The sequence below is a fragment of the Vulpes vulpes genome, chromosome 3 (assembly GCF_048418805.1).
Source record: "Vulpes vulpes isolate BD-2025 chromosome 3, VulVul3, whole genome shotgun sequence".
NCBI lineage: Eukaryota > Metazoa > Chordata > Mammalia > Carnivora > Canidae > Vulpes > Vulpes vulpes.
Genome location: NC_132782.1, coordinates 5,126,171 through 5,143,113, shown reverse-complemented (window position 1 = coordinate 5,143,113; position 16,943 = coordinate 5,126,171). Strand labels below are relative to the sequence as shown.

General features: G+C 34.6%; 1 protein-coding gene across 14 annotated transcripts in view; it reads left to right on the top strand.

Annotated features, from left to right (window-relative positions):
• CCDC148 (coiled-coil domain containing 148) overlaps nt 1-16,943 on the top strand; it is a 283,318-nt gene that overhangs the window by 60,766 nt on the left and 205,609 nt on the right. For 5 of the 14 annotated variants that reach the window (XR_012000288.1, XM_072751567.1, XM_072751566.1 and 2 more), the window contains exons 2-8: nt 687-920; nt 2,081-2,202; nt 9,146-9,249; nt 14,970-15,046; nt 15,253-15,404; nt 16,489-16,584; nt 16,662-16,843. Coding sequence is in view for 13 of the 14 variants with exons in the window: in XM_072751567.1 (XP_072607668.1) it covers nt 815-920; nt 2,081-2,202; nt 9,146-9,249; nt 14,970-15,046; nt 15,253-15,404; nt 16,489-16,584; nt 16,662-16,843 (839 nt within the window). In the remaining variant the exon portion in view is untranslated. The remainder of the gene's footprint in view (nt 1-686; nt 921-2,080; nt 2,203-9,145; nt 9,250-14,969; nt 15,047-15,252; nt 15,405-16,488; nt 16,585-16,661; nt 16,844-16,943) is intronic. The other 9 variants (XM_072751579.1, XM_072751575.1, XM_072751578.1 and 6 more) reach the window with 6 other exon arrangements.

Below are 16,943 nucleotides of genomic sequence, written 5' to 3'. Positions count from 1 at the left end.
TGGGGTGGAAATTCATTAGAGATCCATACCCATGAAAGGAAGAAGGAAGAAGCAGGATTGAGCAGATGAAAAAGTCAGTTTCAATGCAGGTCCAACAAAGTCTGGATCAACCCCGCAGGGAGCTTTGGATGAAATATTGTCCATCAGAATGACCCACATTGGGCCCAAACTGGTAGGACTTATAGTCCCTCCTTGCTTAGTCATTGGGTATAGGCTGCCCCTTAGGACAAGTCTACTCTCTGAAACTGAGTCCAGCTCTGAAAGAAGTGGCAGCTGTGTGTTGAGTGCTTTCTAGAAGTCAGCCACAAAGGCTGATTGGTTTAATGGTAGTAGTGAGTTACTTGACTTTATTCTTTAATTTATGTAGTTTTTTTCCTCCTAGGAACTCAAGATAAAACTTACACAATTTTTAAATCACAAAATATTTATCAGTCACTGATACAATCCAAGAAAAGGAGATTAAAATTTCAGAGGTTGGAAGGAGACACCAAGAACAGGAAAAGCATTGAGGGAAAAAACTAATGGAAGGAAGCTTCTAAAACTCAGAGAAGCAAATTTTAGTAAATACAAAGAGTTATGGCACTCAGTCCTGAGCTTTGTTTTAAAAAAACACAATGACTAACACATCTTTAAAAACATTTGGAAAATAACAGTGTGAAATTTTAGCTGTCTTTTTTTTTTGACAGATATGGAGGACTTGAATAAAAGAGACCAACCATTCATGGCAGTTCAGAAAAACGATATTTTAGGTATTTTTCCTACTTCCAAATGTGTTCTATGACTTATTGTGGATTATGCATAATGTAAAGTTGGAATGTTGATTTTCAAAATTTTATTGGAAAGCTCATTGTTTGGTCATACTGAAGATGTCTCCAGTTGCCCTACAATGCATGCTTTAATCTTCTTCAATAGTGGTCAAGGTAACCATACTTTCCTTTACTGTGCTTGTCCTCAATCATTTGGAGTCTACTTTTTTTTTTAATTTTTTTTTTTTATGATAGTCACACAGAGAGAGAGAGAGAGGCAGAGACACAGGCAGAGGGAGAAGCAGGCTCCATGCACCGGGAGCCCGACGTGGGATTCGATTCCGGGTCTCCAGGATCGCGCCCTGGGCCAAAGGCAGGCGCCAAACCGCTGCGCCACCCAGGGTTATGTGATCCATGATATACTTAGTCTCAATTACTTTATATGGTACAGAATAAGTATTCGTATAATTGGGGCAAAATTTTGTTTTGTTTTTTTTTTTTTTTTTGCTTGAATTACTCAGATTATTATACTTAATCTACTTGGTCTTTGAGTACCTTCTACTTATGTTTTACTTGATCAGAACAGTGAATATCATACTAAACTAGGACATTTTATGTATTTGAATGGACAATGCTTACCTGATCATTTTATATCATTTTATTCTTATTTGACCTATTAAGTTTTTTAGCTCTGAGTTTCAACCTTTTTTCAAGTTTAATTGAAATATTTTCAATTTTTCTGTTAGAAATACAACTATGAGGCAGCCCAGGTGGCTCAGCGGTTTAGCGCCACCTTCAGCCCAGGGTGTGGTCCTGGAGACCCTGGATGGAGTCCCAGGTCAGGCTCCCTGCATGGAGCCTGCTTCTCTCTCTGCCTGTGTCTCTGCCTCTCTCTGTGTCTCTCATGAATAAATAAATAAAAATCTTAAAAAAAAATACAACTATGACTTAAAAATCTACTTAATATAATTTATAATAAGATGATACTTAAATATTCACGGTTGATGCCTAAAACTTTTTAAATAAAAAGAATGGTCACGCTTTCTATCTTGGCATTATAATTTTCTGAAATTCTCAATATACTTACTTAAATGGAAATATTCCCTTTATGTTCTGTTAGAAGTCATTTTATGCAAGGTATATAGAGGTAATTATTTTTAAAGTTTCTAGAGCTAGAGGTTCAAATATAATATGAATGTTGTAATATTATTTCTTGGTTTTGCTTAAAAATATTTAAAAATAAGACCTGCAGTCAAAATGTTGCCATAACTATATTTAGACTTCCAATAATATGATGCTATTTTTTGTCATTTTCTGTTTTTGATGAAAAACAGATAATCTGGTGTTCCGAATGAAAAATGGAATGAGAAGCATCAAGTATAAACCAGTAGACTATCAACAGTTGCATGCATTAACAGAAGCAAAAAAATTAGCATCTGCCTCTATAGAGCCTAAGGTTAGAAGTATGTATGTGTGTTTTCTAGTTTTGGAAAATTGTGTTTCCAGAAAGTAAAATGATGTTTACAATGTAAATGTGAAATTAAATGACATTCTAAATAGTTTTTAGAATCTTCCACTATTCACTATTATTAATAGTGAATAGCAGCTAATGTTTATTGAGTGCTCTGGGACTCTGTACTGTATAGTTTATATGCATTCCTCAGTTAATGGTCCTAACAATCCTGAGGTCTTTATTTTTAGAAAGATAGCTATTTTATTAACATTCAGCAATTTCTAACTTACTCTGAAAAATAAGAATTGCAAATAAATGCCAGCCATGGATTATCATCTGATTTAAGGCTCCTTTTGCAATATGATATAAATATGCCCTCAGGTGCCTTTTTTTTCTACAATTCTCTTTTTTTTGCCTTGATCTCAGAAAAGGTGAACCTGGACTAAATTTGAAAGGGTTTATTTGTGATTGTGCACAGTATTTTAGGACCAATGATGATTTAGTATTACTCATGCAATATGTTTCTCTCTTTGTGCATCTTACAAACAACATTATCATTGCTCGGTTGCATTAAAAATCTGATTTGGCAAAGTGACATATTAAGTAGTTTACAAATTTTCACTTCCATTTAATATTTTTGTGTTACATTAGTTTTGCATGCTTTTTTATGATTAATATCTTTTTAAAAAGGCAAACATGATTCCAAAGCACATTTTGTACCTATTCTAAATAAATTACTGTCTATCAATAAAATATATCCCCTCAAACTAAGGAGACCTCTTATAAAGGGCATTATTTATTCTGTTCAGATATGACTTTGAAAGAATTTGGTATTTTCAGAACATCGAAAGAAATTTTATGGGAAAATCACTTACATAATTATTATCCTAATGAAACTATTTTCATATTTCTGACTTCTATTATGACCCATTGTATGTATATCATATATATGCACACATACATATTTAGAGACATAAACATATACACACATATTTTATTTTCTCCCATGATAAACATAGACATGAAATCCTGTGTACTTTCTCCCTAACAATTTACCACATAGTCTTTCTGATATTTATTATATAATATTTAATTACTCTCATCAATAAATATTTATCACATGGCTAGATGATACAATAGTGAGAAAAATGCATTCCCTAGCTTCATGGCATATATTGTTTGCAGGAGAGGAGGAGGAGGAAAGTCAGTGTTTATCAAATAATAGATATGCTGTCTGATGTATACTAACAGGATTTGATCCTAGTTGAGTGGGAAGGCTTTTTTGAGGCAATGACATTGGAATTGGGATCTCAAGGCTGATAAAAATTAAGCAAAAGCAAGCGTGATGAGTACTTCAAATAGAAAAAGATACATGCCTTATCACATCCTGATTTTTGGATATTTGGATTGTCTCCAATTTTACACTATTGGAAATCATACATAGGATAAATTCCCATGATTGGAATGTTTGGGCCAAAAAATATGCATTTTTTAAAAAGTTCTTTCCCAAAGTGTTATTCTAATAAAGATACCACCACAGACACTTTCTCTATACCCTGTCAGTATTGAAATATGTACATATATATTTATATAAGTAGACATATATCTTAAATATCATCTCTATATCTGTTTATCCATCAATCATATACCAAAAAAAAATTTTTTTTTGGCTGAATGTGGAATAGTTGAGTATCAAAAATCAGTGCTTGGTCACAGTGAATTTCTCTATGGTAATAGAATCACTATCAAAGAATAAATATGTTTAAAATTTTTAATTATTGATGTGGCTTTCATTTTTTGATATTAAGTACAAGGGCAGTAATTTCTCAGCCTTGTCTGCTACTAGATTGCTTCTCTGGTTCATGTGTTATGTATTCGTGAGATTAAACAGATGATCTCTTTCAACTGATATTTTAAATAACATCAGTAACTTTTTTGTTCATAGAATATAATTCAGGAAGAAGCTTTTTAGTTACATACTTTCTGGAAATAACTGTACCTGGGATTTATAGCTTGGCAAATCTAAAAAAATCCCTTGTCTTCAACTACCGAAAATGGCTCACAGTCTGTAGCAATCATTTCGATAAGCTTTTTGCTTCCATTTTTAGTCTCCATAGATTCATAATGATGAAGAATTGTCCTGCTAAAGCATTTTTATAGTATATGTTGTTTTGAATTTTGGTTAGTGAGAACAAAATGTGTCCCGGATATCTCATCATTTTCTAATACTTTCTTCTTTCCTTCTATAGTTTTCATTTTTTAGTATAGCTGGATTAAGAGAGATGTATTGGGAATGTTGTTTTACATGACTTTTGACCTTTCCTTCTCATTTAAAGATGGCAAGTTGACATTTTGCTCTTAATTGACTCTTAGAAAATGTGAACAATTTCCAAATAAGACTTTTCCTTGAAAGATTTGTGGCTTAAATGGAATTGAAATATAATTCTTAAAGTTTATTTTTTTTAATGTTATGAATGCTGATATATATATATATATCAATCAATCTACACTAACTAGGATTATGATTATAATATCATCTTTGTTACTCTTTCTTATATTGTTTTTATTTTTATAAAATATGCATTGGCTCATGAAAAATATATTTTCTTCTTAATGCTATATAGTTCATACATTCTTTCAATATTTGTATTAAAGATCAGTTCATTTCCTACTTTTTTTTTCCTAATTAAAGAGCACAGGAAATTAACAGCTTTAACAATCATTGTTAATTATTACAGCAGTATACCCTGGTAATATTAAATGTAAGCATACTTAAACTGAATGATAGAATGTTAACATTTAATTATTAATAATTAATAACATTTAATTAATAATGATTATTAATTTCTTCTAATAATTATTAATTAACAGTAAATTCAGATGACTTGCCTAGTTTCTATTACTGATATTGTTATATTGATCAGATGTGTCAATGTCACCAATCATGCACAAGTTCTGGGCTACTAAAGAAGACACTGATGTGAACATAGAATGATCTAGTCTTTCACAGGCTCAGATTGAACCTGAAGCCAAATAGTAGATTTGGGCCAGAAACAGACCAGTTTTTGGTATATGTTAAGTCTTCATTTCTAATTTAAGCATTAAAGAGATCTTTATAATTATTTTTTTGAATTGCTTTGCTTACCAAAAATGAATATTTCTTGGTGTTTAAGTATCTGTCTACTAATTCTTTTTTATAAAACATTATGGGAAATTGTAAGCACATGCAAAATTAGAGTGAATGGTTAATCACTATGTAATTTGTCCAGCCTTGACTATGATCAGCTCTTGGCTATTGTTTTCTCTATATCTCTATACTCTCTACCACAACTTTCCCCTGTGCCAGGTTGTTTTGAAGCAAATATCAGGCATCATAATATATTTTTTAAAGATTTTATTTATATATTCATGAGAGATACAGAGGGAGTCAGAGACACAGGCAGAGGGAGAAGCATGCTACCTGTGGGGAGCCTGATGTGGAACTCCATCCTAGGACCCTGGGATCACAACTGAGCCAAAGGCAGATGCTCAACCACTGAGCCACCCAGGTGCCCTGGCATCATATTTAACCATAAATATTTCAGCATGTATCTCTAAAAGATTAGGGCTAAACAGCCCCACCCCACATCCTACAATACCATTACCATTAGAATACTAATAATTTCTTAATTTCAAAGATCCAGTGTGTTAAATTTCCATGATTACAATTAATTTTTATTTTTTTAGATCTCCTATCTTCTTGTGTTTGTATAATTTATTTTTTGAAGAAATTGTATTGTTTGTCTTCTTTACTTTCTAACATTCTGGATTTTGCTGACTACATCCTGGTGGTGTCATTTAACATGTTTTTCTGTCTCTTGTATTTCTAGTAAATTGGTAGTTATATCTGGAAACTTGGTCAGATTCAGGTTCAATTTATTTTGGCAGGATCACTTATTGATGGAATTTTGTACTACAGTCTTTTTCCATTACAGGTAGTGCTGCAGTGAATAGTTTTGTTCATTTATTTTTTATACTTTTGTTGGTATAGTGTTCAGATAGATTTCTGTGAGTAAGGTTGCTAGGTCAGAGGGTAAATCCATATGAAATTTTGCTATACACCTCCAGATTCCCCTCTGTGGGAGGCTGTACCACTTTGCATTCCCACCAGCAACATAAGAAAGAATATGTTTCCCTATAGCCTCACAGAGTGTTTTGTAACACATCTGAGGTTTTGTTAGCCTGATAGATGAGGAATTGCATCTTAGCATAGTTGGGGTTTTTTTTTTATTTAGGTTAACAGTTCTTTATGTATTTAACTGTTCTTTTACCTTTATTGAAGTATGACTCACACATAGTTAAGTGCACAGATCTTAAGTATATATCTCAGTGAATCTTGACAAATGTATGTACATATGTAACCAACACTCAAGTGGTCCACTAGTTACTGTTGCCAATATTTAAAGATGGGTCATCTGGCCCAAAGGGCTTTCATGGCATATCAAAATGTCTATTTAGAGTCTTATCATCTTGGATCATCACAATAAACCACACAGAAAACCTCTAGTTTCTGATTCCTTAATGAATTTATTATTTTTGCTATTTTTAATTCACCAGTATTCTGCATAAATCATCATGCACCTTCAATATTGATTTCATATGGCTTATTGCCTAGCAAAATGAATTGGAATCACCTAGAAATCTATTGATAAAGATACAACTCTAAATCTTTTTGTTCTTTTAAGACTTTATGTTTCTTCATATTTGGCCTGAGGATAGAAGTGGAGTCAATGAGTGAACTTACAAAAAATCAAGATGTTCTTTAAAATATTGGAAGTGTCTAGTGAAAAATAGTAGCTTTATTCTGACTTTTATAGTCTATTTAATTGGTCTTTCCCTGGGCTCAAAGCAATAGCATTGATTTTTTTAAGCTGTAAAAATGTGTCTACATCTTTCACCAATGTGTTTTAATTTTTTTGTACAACATGGACCAAATATGTCAGAGAAATCTAATTTTAAAAGTTGCGTCTGCTGCAACAAACTTTAGAGGCTGTAGGTGGCAAGTAGTTGGAATGGGTTTCATACATTCTTAAAGCAAACATTAGAGTGTCAGATTTAAAAACACTATGGACTATGGACAGTATGTTTTCAGTAGGTTAGGATAAGGATTACTGAATGTTTTTATGCAGTGTCCTGTTCTTATTTAAATGTATTTTTCATAATTACGGCATTCTTAAGATCTCCTGAGGGAAAAATTTGACTTTGACTCCGTGTTTTTGTTTTCTTATATCCTTAATTTTGAATCAGTAACCAGAACAGTGGAAAGATAAACTCAAGGTTAAAGCAATCAGTGAATGACAGCTCAAAATAGCATGCATTATGAAGAGTCTTTTTAGGACTTGTCTTCTGAAGTTTTTATATCTTCAGCATTGATCTGTTAAGGCTTTCTGTGTACTAAGTATTCTAGTAACCCAGAAAAAATAAAATATGCATATTTCATCAAACTTCTGATTTGAGAGTAGCACTTTTGTAGACGTTTAGAAGTATTAATATGGAATATGTGAATTCAATGAACACATGCATATCAATGTAACCAGTAAACAGACATTGAGGATTTAGAGTAGAATTAGAGTAGAAGGATCTTTTTTTTTTCAGTAGAGGGGTTTTGAATGCAGGAAGTGGTTGGCTACACAGGTGTAGAGCTGAGAAGCCAAACAGGGTTGCCACGAAGCAATACAGAGGTTAACAACGGCAGAAGTCACTGCCATGCTTAGGGACATTATAAAAAGGGTCAGAGGGACATTATAAAAAGCAGGGCTGTCCGAAATTCTGTGGGCTGAGTTTACTCAGAAATTGTTGGAACTGTAGTGTAACTGTCAGGAATAGTTAGAGCAATGGAGAAGATGCAGATGCTCCTGGAGACCAGTCTGAGAGGAGAGAAGGCAGGCAGAGTAATTCTTTGGCTTCTCCTTTCCTCCCTCCCTTCAATCTCCTACAACCAGTGTTTCCCTTTGGCTGAAACCAGCTGGCAGCCAGTGAATTGGGTTGTCTGGGAAATACAGGCTGCTCTGTGATATGGAGCAGACCAGGGAGATGGCCAAGAATGGATGTCAAGGCAAGCTGACCCAGGCCTGATACAACTCGCCAACAAACCCTAAAGCACTAATTACATGCTACATTTTTTTTAAAGCCATAAAATTTGGGGAAAACTTACATCTAGTTAAAAATGTGGGTTTCAAGGTTATGTGATTTTTTCCCCACTATTTCTTTGTTAATTTCCTTCAAATAAATATTTGCCTAAATTTTAAAAATATGTGCCTAAATTTTTAAAGACTTTATTTATGAAGTCATGGAGTTGAAAATTAAAATTGCATGTTCAAGGTCGTATTTCTAGTAGGTCCTGAAGTTGAGACTAAAGCCCAGGATTTCTAATAACTTATCCAATGACTTTTCCCTGTCCTCTGCTGAAGGATCATATAAAAGCCAACCTGAATACCAAGGTTCTATGTATTTCCGGTGTTTATGAGCTTTATGATTTTGACCAGGTTTTTTAACCTCTCTGAACCTCAGTGTCCTCATATGTCAAATGGGAATAATGATGCCCATAATGCCTGGCAGGGGAGATGTATGAAAAAGATGAGAAAATATATGGAAAGCTCTTGAAAAATTTTCTGAGACTATATGAATATGAACTAAGGTATTTTTTTTATTGTATGTAAGGAGAATAGAATTACTTCACCTTTCTTTTCATAAATACTTTAAAAACAACTCTTAAATTGGATGGTATTCCAAATCATTTTCTCTTTCACCTTCCTGCTTTTGTCTAATGACTTACTTATTTTAAGGTGGATTTTGTGTTGCACTGATACGATTGAAAAAGGATAAATATTTAACTTAAACAATTTCGTTGTGGAAAACACATTTAGAAAACATTGGAATAGCTCCTTTTTTGTTCCTCTAAATCTAGATCAGAAAAGCAGTGCAGATTTCAAAGATATCTAAGGAACAAACACTAATAAAACAACACAAGCAAGTGTGGTGGCAGGAGCACCAAAGGCTAACTGATGTCAGGTAAGAACTGAGGGAAATCTCTATAAGATGAAACTTGCTAAGAGTGGCATCTATAGATGTTTTAGGACTTCCATGTTAATTAAACTATTAAAATAAAAACACAGTTTGTAAGTCAAATTAAAATTCCTTCATTTCCTCAATTTAATTTGGAATCTAGTGAAGACATTAATATGGCCTTTGCTTTCCTTAGGAAAAATAGATAATCTTCTATATGTGCTGATCATTTACTCTTCTACACAATCTGTCACACTTGTAATTATTCATGTTGCCCTTAGCACATTGAATTATCCTGCTTGTTTCCAAGTTTGTCATCCCTATGAAGTGGCAAACAGGGCCAACATCCCATCAATTCCATCTTTTCATCACAGGATTCATAGGAGGAAAAATAGAAATGCTTTCACTGAATGAATAAATAAACAAATGAAGGGGTTCAAGTTGTTGACTGCTTTCTAGATGTAGCTACATCATGACTAGCTTGGTCAATTTGCATCTTTTACTTTTGTTATTATTTCCAGCCCTTGTTTCAAAATGAGGTAACAAAATCATGATTTTATCCTTGTTCTTAATTCTTATCTGAAAAGTAAATCTCTTTCAAAGGTCAGAGCAAAAAGAGAAGACGGATGTGTTTCTCCTCCATTTGGGATATATACTAGTTTTAATGATAGTGGTATTTATTAAGTATGGTCTTAAAAATGTATGTTTTTAATCACATGTTTTATATCAAACTAGATCATTTTGTGATCTTATTCTAAGTCAAATTTTCAAAGATCATTAACTTTGCTTTTGATGTAGGTACTTTTCAAATTAATAGGAGTTTCTTATTCTTGCAAGATTTTCATACCTTTGAACTAAAAGGTTCATGATTGGAAATGGTTTTACATCATTGTATAACTTAAAATATCGAAAAACAAAATGACATAGATTTTGTTACCATGCTGCTATAAAAACAAATCAGACTCTCTCTCAAAAAGTCACCTTTTATGGAGAGTATGATTAAGCTCATTAGAAATTTTTTTCAAAATTTGCATAACTAGAGCTAGATAAAAGAGGTATATACATATCATATAGAAAATAGTTCTGGGGGAATCCCTGGGTGGCACAGCGGTTTGGCACCTGCCTTTGGCCCAGGGCGCGATCCTGGAGACCCGGGATCGAATCCCACATCGGGCTCCCAGTGCATGGAGCCTGCTTCTCCCTCTGCCTATGTCTCTGCCTCTCTCTCTTTCTCTCTCTGTGACTATCATAAATAAATAAAAATTAAAAAAAAAAAAAAGAAAATAGTTCTGGTTGACCTGGAATGACACAAAGGCAATGAAAGGGAGAAGCTTTCAAGTAATACTCTTAATGTCTTGAAACTTAGAAGGACTGAAAACTGGGCAAAAAAGAATTCTAAGATAATTTTCTGTGTTAGTCTAGAAAATAGACTCATTTCAAGATGTTTTCAGTGAAATTAAAAACTAGTAGTGAAAGGAGAAAAAGTTAGAGAAGTGGTTGGATTTGTGAAGAATTTAGAGACCACCAGAAAATCGGGAGTTTGACTCTAACCTTTAAAAATCTATACTCTCCCCACAAAAAAAAAAAGAAAAAAAATAAAGAAAAACCTATACTTCCTTTTTTAAAAAAGATTTTTAAAAAAATTTATTCATTTGAAAGAGAGAGAGAGAGAGAGTGAGTGAAGGACAGAGAGAGGAGGGAGAAGCAGACTGCCCACTGAGCAGGGAGCCTGATGTGGGGCTCGATCCCAGGACCCCAAGATCACAACCTGAGCTGAAGGCAGCCACTTAACCAACTAATCTCCCCAGGTGCCCCTGTACTCCCTTTTAATAGAAAATTAAAAGTAAAATATTTTTATGCCTAACCATAAGAGAGTCCATTTGAGAATCTCAGGCCCATGGAAGGTAGGGGACTACAATGACATTGAACTTTTGTTGAGTTATTTAGTGTGTGACAGGTAATATGATAAATAACTTATATGCTTTATTTCATTAAGTCCTTACAGCAACCCTACAGAGTAGGTATCAATGCTATCCCCACTTTACAGGTGACAATTGTGAGTTTCAGAGGATTAAAGTTACTAACAGAAGGCAAATCAGCTAGTTTATATGAAGGTGGCATTGGAGTACTTGCCTTTAACTCCTGTGTTCCATGAACTTGGAGTTGAGAAGCTTTTTTCCCCCACAGAGTTCCATTCATATCACCCAAAGGTCTAATTGGTCTGATCTTGCTAGAAAAAAAATATTTTTTTTTGCTGAACTTTAATTCTTTGAAATCTATCCTAAAGAAACTAGACACATAAAATTTCCAAGTATATATTATTTAAAATATATAATATTTAAATTTATAAAATTTAATATTTAAACTTATAAAATTACATTTAGTATTTAGTATTCTTTCTCAAACTACATCCCTCGGAGAACTTGATATACTCTCACAGGGGCACTTGCTTCCCTGTTTCAAAATGACTGATTTTAGAGGCTAAGGCGGGAATTATTTGTATTGGCCATGTGGTAAAGAATTACAATTTTTATTTTAATCAGTATCGTTGAATCATACAATTTGGAGGATTTATTGTATGCTTCACTACTTCTATGATGATTCCTACACGGGATGCTTTATAACCAAATCTCTGTTAGAAATACATGCAGTCTCTTGCTCACAGTTTTAATTTTAAAATATGATTTTGAAAATATCTCCTTTTAACAGAGGATATCATGGGGTTTTGCCAACAACAATTAAATGTCTGTGCATGTATCCTTAAAGATAAAATTGACAGCAGTATTCATACTGTGCAACTCAGAGCCTCCGAGGATGCTCTAAGCTGAGCTCCTGAGTGCCCTCCCTCGCTGCTGGTTGTGAGACTCCCTTCTCTGCCTCTCGTAGGCTCACTCTTTCAAGTGAGACTCTTTCAAGTGAGAAGTGGATCAAATAGCCAAGTGTAAGAAACCAAACTGTCTGACCTGCTGAATTCCTTCCCTGCGGGAGGGATAGAGCTTTGACTGACCTTTAGCCTGCCCTGGTACCTAATTTTCTACAGGTCTCCTGGCTGTTAGTTAGTTCCATTATGGAACTTTAACATATTCTCTTGCTCTGCATTTTGTGATCCATGTCCTTTTGCTTATTATTTGCTTATGGTTTCTGACTCTACCATTCTTGTACCCCATGTTTTGCTTACTCTATCCAAATTCGTAACTAAATGGTTATCCTAGAAATCTCAGGCAGCTCTGGGGATGTTTGATATTCTGAGGAGACGGAGTCTATACCTAACTTCGGCACCATCTTGGAAGGATGAGGACCTGTATGACAGTAGACTCTGAGATTTCAATAACACCCATCACCAGGCTGGTTTACCTTGCAGGTGGTTGCATTGCAACTAGGCTGACCTAGGAAATAGGTTAACATATCATCTTGGCAAATGGTCTCACAAAAACTCAGGAGGCTTTTTTGTAGTACCATCAAATTTGTTGGTAACAGAGGCTAGGCCAAATAACATTAGGAGGTACTTAAATTGGCAAATTTGGGCACGGAGAGCTGCCCTACATTTATTCACTTTTTGGATGGGGAGGACATTGTATGTGATACAAAGTTCCAACTTGGAGAACATCCAGGACCTGGTCTAGCATGTCAGTGATGAATAGGGCAGGATTCTTTTCTCCAGTTACCATTTTTAATGCTCTTATCTTTTAAAGGTTTATTTCTTTATATTAGGGGGAGGAACAGAGGTAGAGGGTTAGAGAATCTTAAGCCAACTCCATGCTGAGCACAGAGCCTGACATGGGGTTCAATCCCATGACCTGAGTTGAAAGAGTCAGACACTTAATCGACTGAGCCACTCAGGCACCCTAGACCACAATTTTTATATTTCTTAAACCATGCTCTACAAAACAGAAATATTCTTCAAGATACTCCGTTGAGAATAATGAATTTCATGTTCCTATAAATTAGAAAATGTGTTTCCTACCCTTTTTGGATAACCTCAATGTACTTTAGCATAATCAAGTTTTTGAGAAATCCTGTACTGTAGAAACATGTCATTCTCCCCAACTCCAGCATCTCATTGGCATTATTGTCTTCTACAACACAATTTGGGAAATGTTAGCCTATATTCACAGCTAGTTTGAGAGTCTCATGGTTTGTGAGGGCATGGTAAAATGGTTTTGGATTTTGTCAGGAAAGTAGAACAATCAGAGAAAAGGCCTAGTCTTGGCAGATGAATTGGGTGTCCATCTAGGAAGCCAGGATGGAATTTATTAGAATTATTACGTGCAAGTAGCAGGTTGGTCTCCTGTATGAACAAACCCAGTTCTCCAGTTGGCTTGTATGTTTTACTATGGTTTTCTTGGTGATGAAATATAAGGGATCTGAGCTAGATGTTTGAGAAGTACTGTTTTTGTTTAAACAATTCAACCAGGAAATAATTTCTGTGTTTTTTTCCACTATTATGCACCTATCCTCCATGAAACAGTTTCAAATATATTTCTGGCAAAAAACTGTATATTAAAAAAGTAGATAGTGAAGTTTCATCTACAATAACACCCGTCCTTTACAGATACATATAAAACCTCTTTCCCAGGTAAGTGAGTTGGCTTAGAAGATGGTGGCACATATATAAAATAGAATCCTGTGCAGTCATTAAAATGAATGGTAATTGTGGGAATTATTTAGACATATCTTAAAGTGTTATTGAAAAACCACAGAATAAAATGGTAAATATGCCATCATTATAGTCATTTAAAATATACAAGCATGTAGACAAGGACTTATATGCAAAAATTAAAATAATCATTGTATCAAAGTGTTGCAATTTATGCTATTTTCTTATTTTATATTATTTCATTTTTTAAAAGATTTTATTTATTTATTTGAGAGGGATAGAGAGAACAAGAGCACAAGAGCAGGGGGAAGGAGAAGCAGACTCCCCGCGGAGCAGGGAGCCCATGCAGGGCTCTATCCCAGGACCTGGGGGTCATGACCTGAGCTGAAGGCAGACACTTAACCAATCAAGCCACGCAGAGGCCCCTATTTTATGGCATTTCTAATATTATATTTTAACAGTCATGATACATCAAAACTCCTCTATGATTTAATTAAATCTGCTATAAGCAAGGGATAGACTACAATGTTTTTGGTTGTCCACTTAGAGCTGGTTATGGTTTTATTCTAAAAATGACCATATTTAAATAATATGACAAAAAGTCATTAAGATTTATTACTTATATTAGTGTACAAAAATAAAACATACTTTTACTCCCATTTCCCTAGTTCGGGACCTCATCATCTCTTAACTTTTGAAATAACACCTCATTGGTCCAGCTTTACCTGATCCCTTCCTCTTCATTTTCTATTTTTATTGACCACCCTTCCTTCCATCCCACCCTCCATTTGCTGCCTTGGGAATCTTTCTGAAGCAGGTGAGGTCAGCTTAATATCCCTCAATGGCTTCCCAGTGCCCTAAGCTCTTTCCACGTGAAGCAATGCTAGGATGTGCCACATGCTTGCCTTTGCTCATGCTGTTACTTCTGCCTGAAGTGTGCATTATGCTTCTTTCTATCTCAGTGTCTGGCAAGTGTCCAACCCACATTAGGAATTTAGTATATGGTCTGCATAAATGAACAGGTGAATGGGACCACATTAGATTAAAATTCTACTACTACATGTTTTTAAAATCTATATATGTTTATGATTATTTTTTTAAAAATTGATGGAGGAAATGTCTATTTCAGATGTAAAATGGAATCTGAAATAAAATCTTTTCTCAAGAACATTGGAAATGAATGTCTGTCTGACCTTATAAATTTTGGTAAGTTGTTTTTCTTTTTGATCCTATATTTAAAGGGAAGTTTTGTTTTGAAGATGAAAGTGGGCCACTCACTTTATGTTTTCTTACTATTAACTGCTTACTTTTTTCTAAAGGAATCCAAAGCTAAATCTGTGCTCTAAGGACCTGTTCTTAAAGAAACTTAAAATAATAATGTATTACTTGGATTTAATTTTGTTTCTCCATAGAACAAGAGTTATCAGAACAATGGTGCATGTATCTTAAAAATGTGATAAATCCTATTCAGCAGTTGAGAACAGATCTAAAATACAGACAGCATCATATTTCACAGCACTCATACTCACATATTGAGCTTAATGCAGTGAAAGTACTGGAAGAGGTCAGTATATTACCTTTACTTCTATTAATGTAATATTTCATTTTGGTCCCAACTAGAACCATTTGACATCAGAAACAAATGTGTGCCTTGTCTTTAAATAGAAGACATAGCAAATTCTATCTCTTCAATATCTTAAACATACCCCTGAATCTATCCAAGCATGCTTATTTCTCTCCTGAAAAGTTACAATGGCCATGAATAGTCTTCCTGCACCTGCACTCATTCTTGCCCCTCTTCACAGTGCATTTTGGAATTCTACCCTCAGTGCAGAGAGATCATTCATCAACCTGGGAGATCCCCTCAAGGCTCCTGCTGGCCCATAATTCTTCCCTATACATCTGGCCGTCTCTTTCTCAAACCTCCTCTCCTACCTGACACTCTCCCCTTCCCCTGGGCCTTGTCACATTAGGGCTGGCCTCCCATCTATTCCTCACACGTGCCAGACTCCTTCTCATCTCAAGGCCTTTGTATCACCTGTTTTATCTGTCTCACTGATGGCACTTTTTGTCACTTAGTCTTAGCTTAAAGGTCTTCTCCCTTGAGAGGCCTATCCTGATCACCCACATGAGAGAAGCTATAGTCATTCTCTATTACATTACCCTGTTTTTATGTCACTTACCTCTTCTTGATAATTGTCGTATCTATTTTTTTTATTACTTTATTGACTACCTCCCCCAGCTACAGCAAAAGCTCCATAGTCATAGTGGCACTAGATGTATGCTTCTAGGTGGTTTTTCTTACTATTTTTCACTTATTCTGTAGTGTTGTTATATTGCTTTCATAAATAATATATATTTTTAAAAGGCATTAAAAATCTCATGCCCAGCTGGGGATTGGAGGCAAGGATGCAAGGGGAGGAAGGGGTGATTGAACCGGAGATAATCTGGTAAGCTCTCTGCCTTACCACAAACAAAATCCAAATGAGGGTACAGAGTGGCTATGACTCCACTATACATACTTCCTAGGCCCATTTTTAGTATATGTTTCTGGAAGCTCCCTCTGATAAACACTGCTTGGCTATGGCATCTCTTGAAGCCTTTTCCACATGTCCTCAAAAAGACTTTCTCTTATCTATATCCTATAGGTTGATTTCGTGAAGAAACAATTGAAAGCTGTCTTTGAAATACTTAGTCTGGAGCAACAGAAAATAGAAAATTATCTTTCAGACTGGAGTATGAGGGTAAGTGTGATGCATATAGTAATTTGTTTATCAATCTGTCCTTGTGTTAAATAAAACAGTCATTTAATTTTTTTCAGATACTAGATTATTCTTCAGAAGAAAGAAATAACCTGCTTAGTGAACTGCCCATGGAATTAGAAACATTGGAATGCCCATACCCTGATTTGAAATCTTCAATTCTTCATGAGTTCTGTAACTTTACAGAGAAATATCAAAAGAAACTTCAAGAGTTTGATTTGCAGTTAGAAGACATATCCAGGTGATAAGATAAAACTACTTGAATTATGTAGATTTTTGCCACTAAATTTTTATTTTTGTATTAAGGGTTACTATACTTCTGATTTACTGTTTTCATAGCT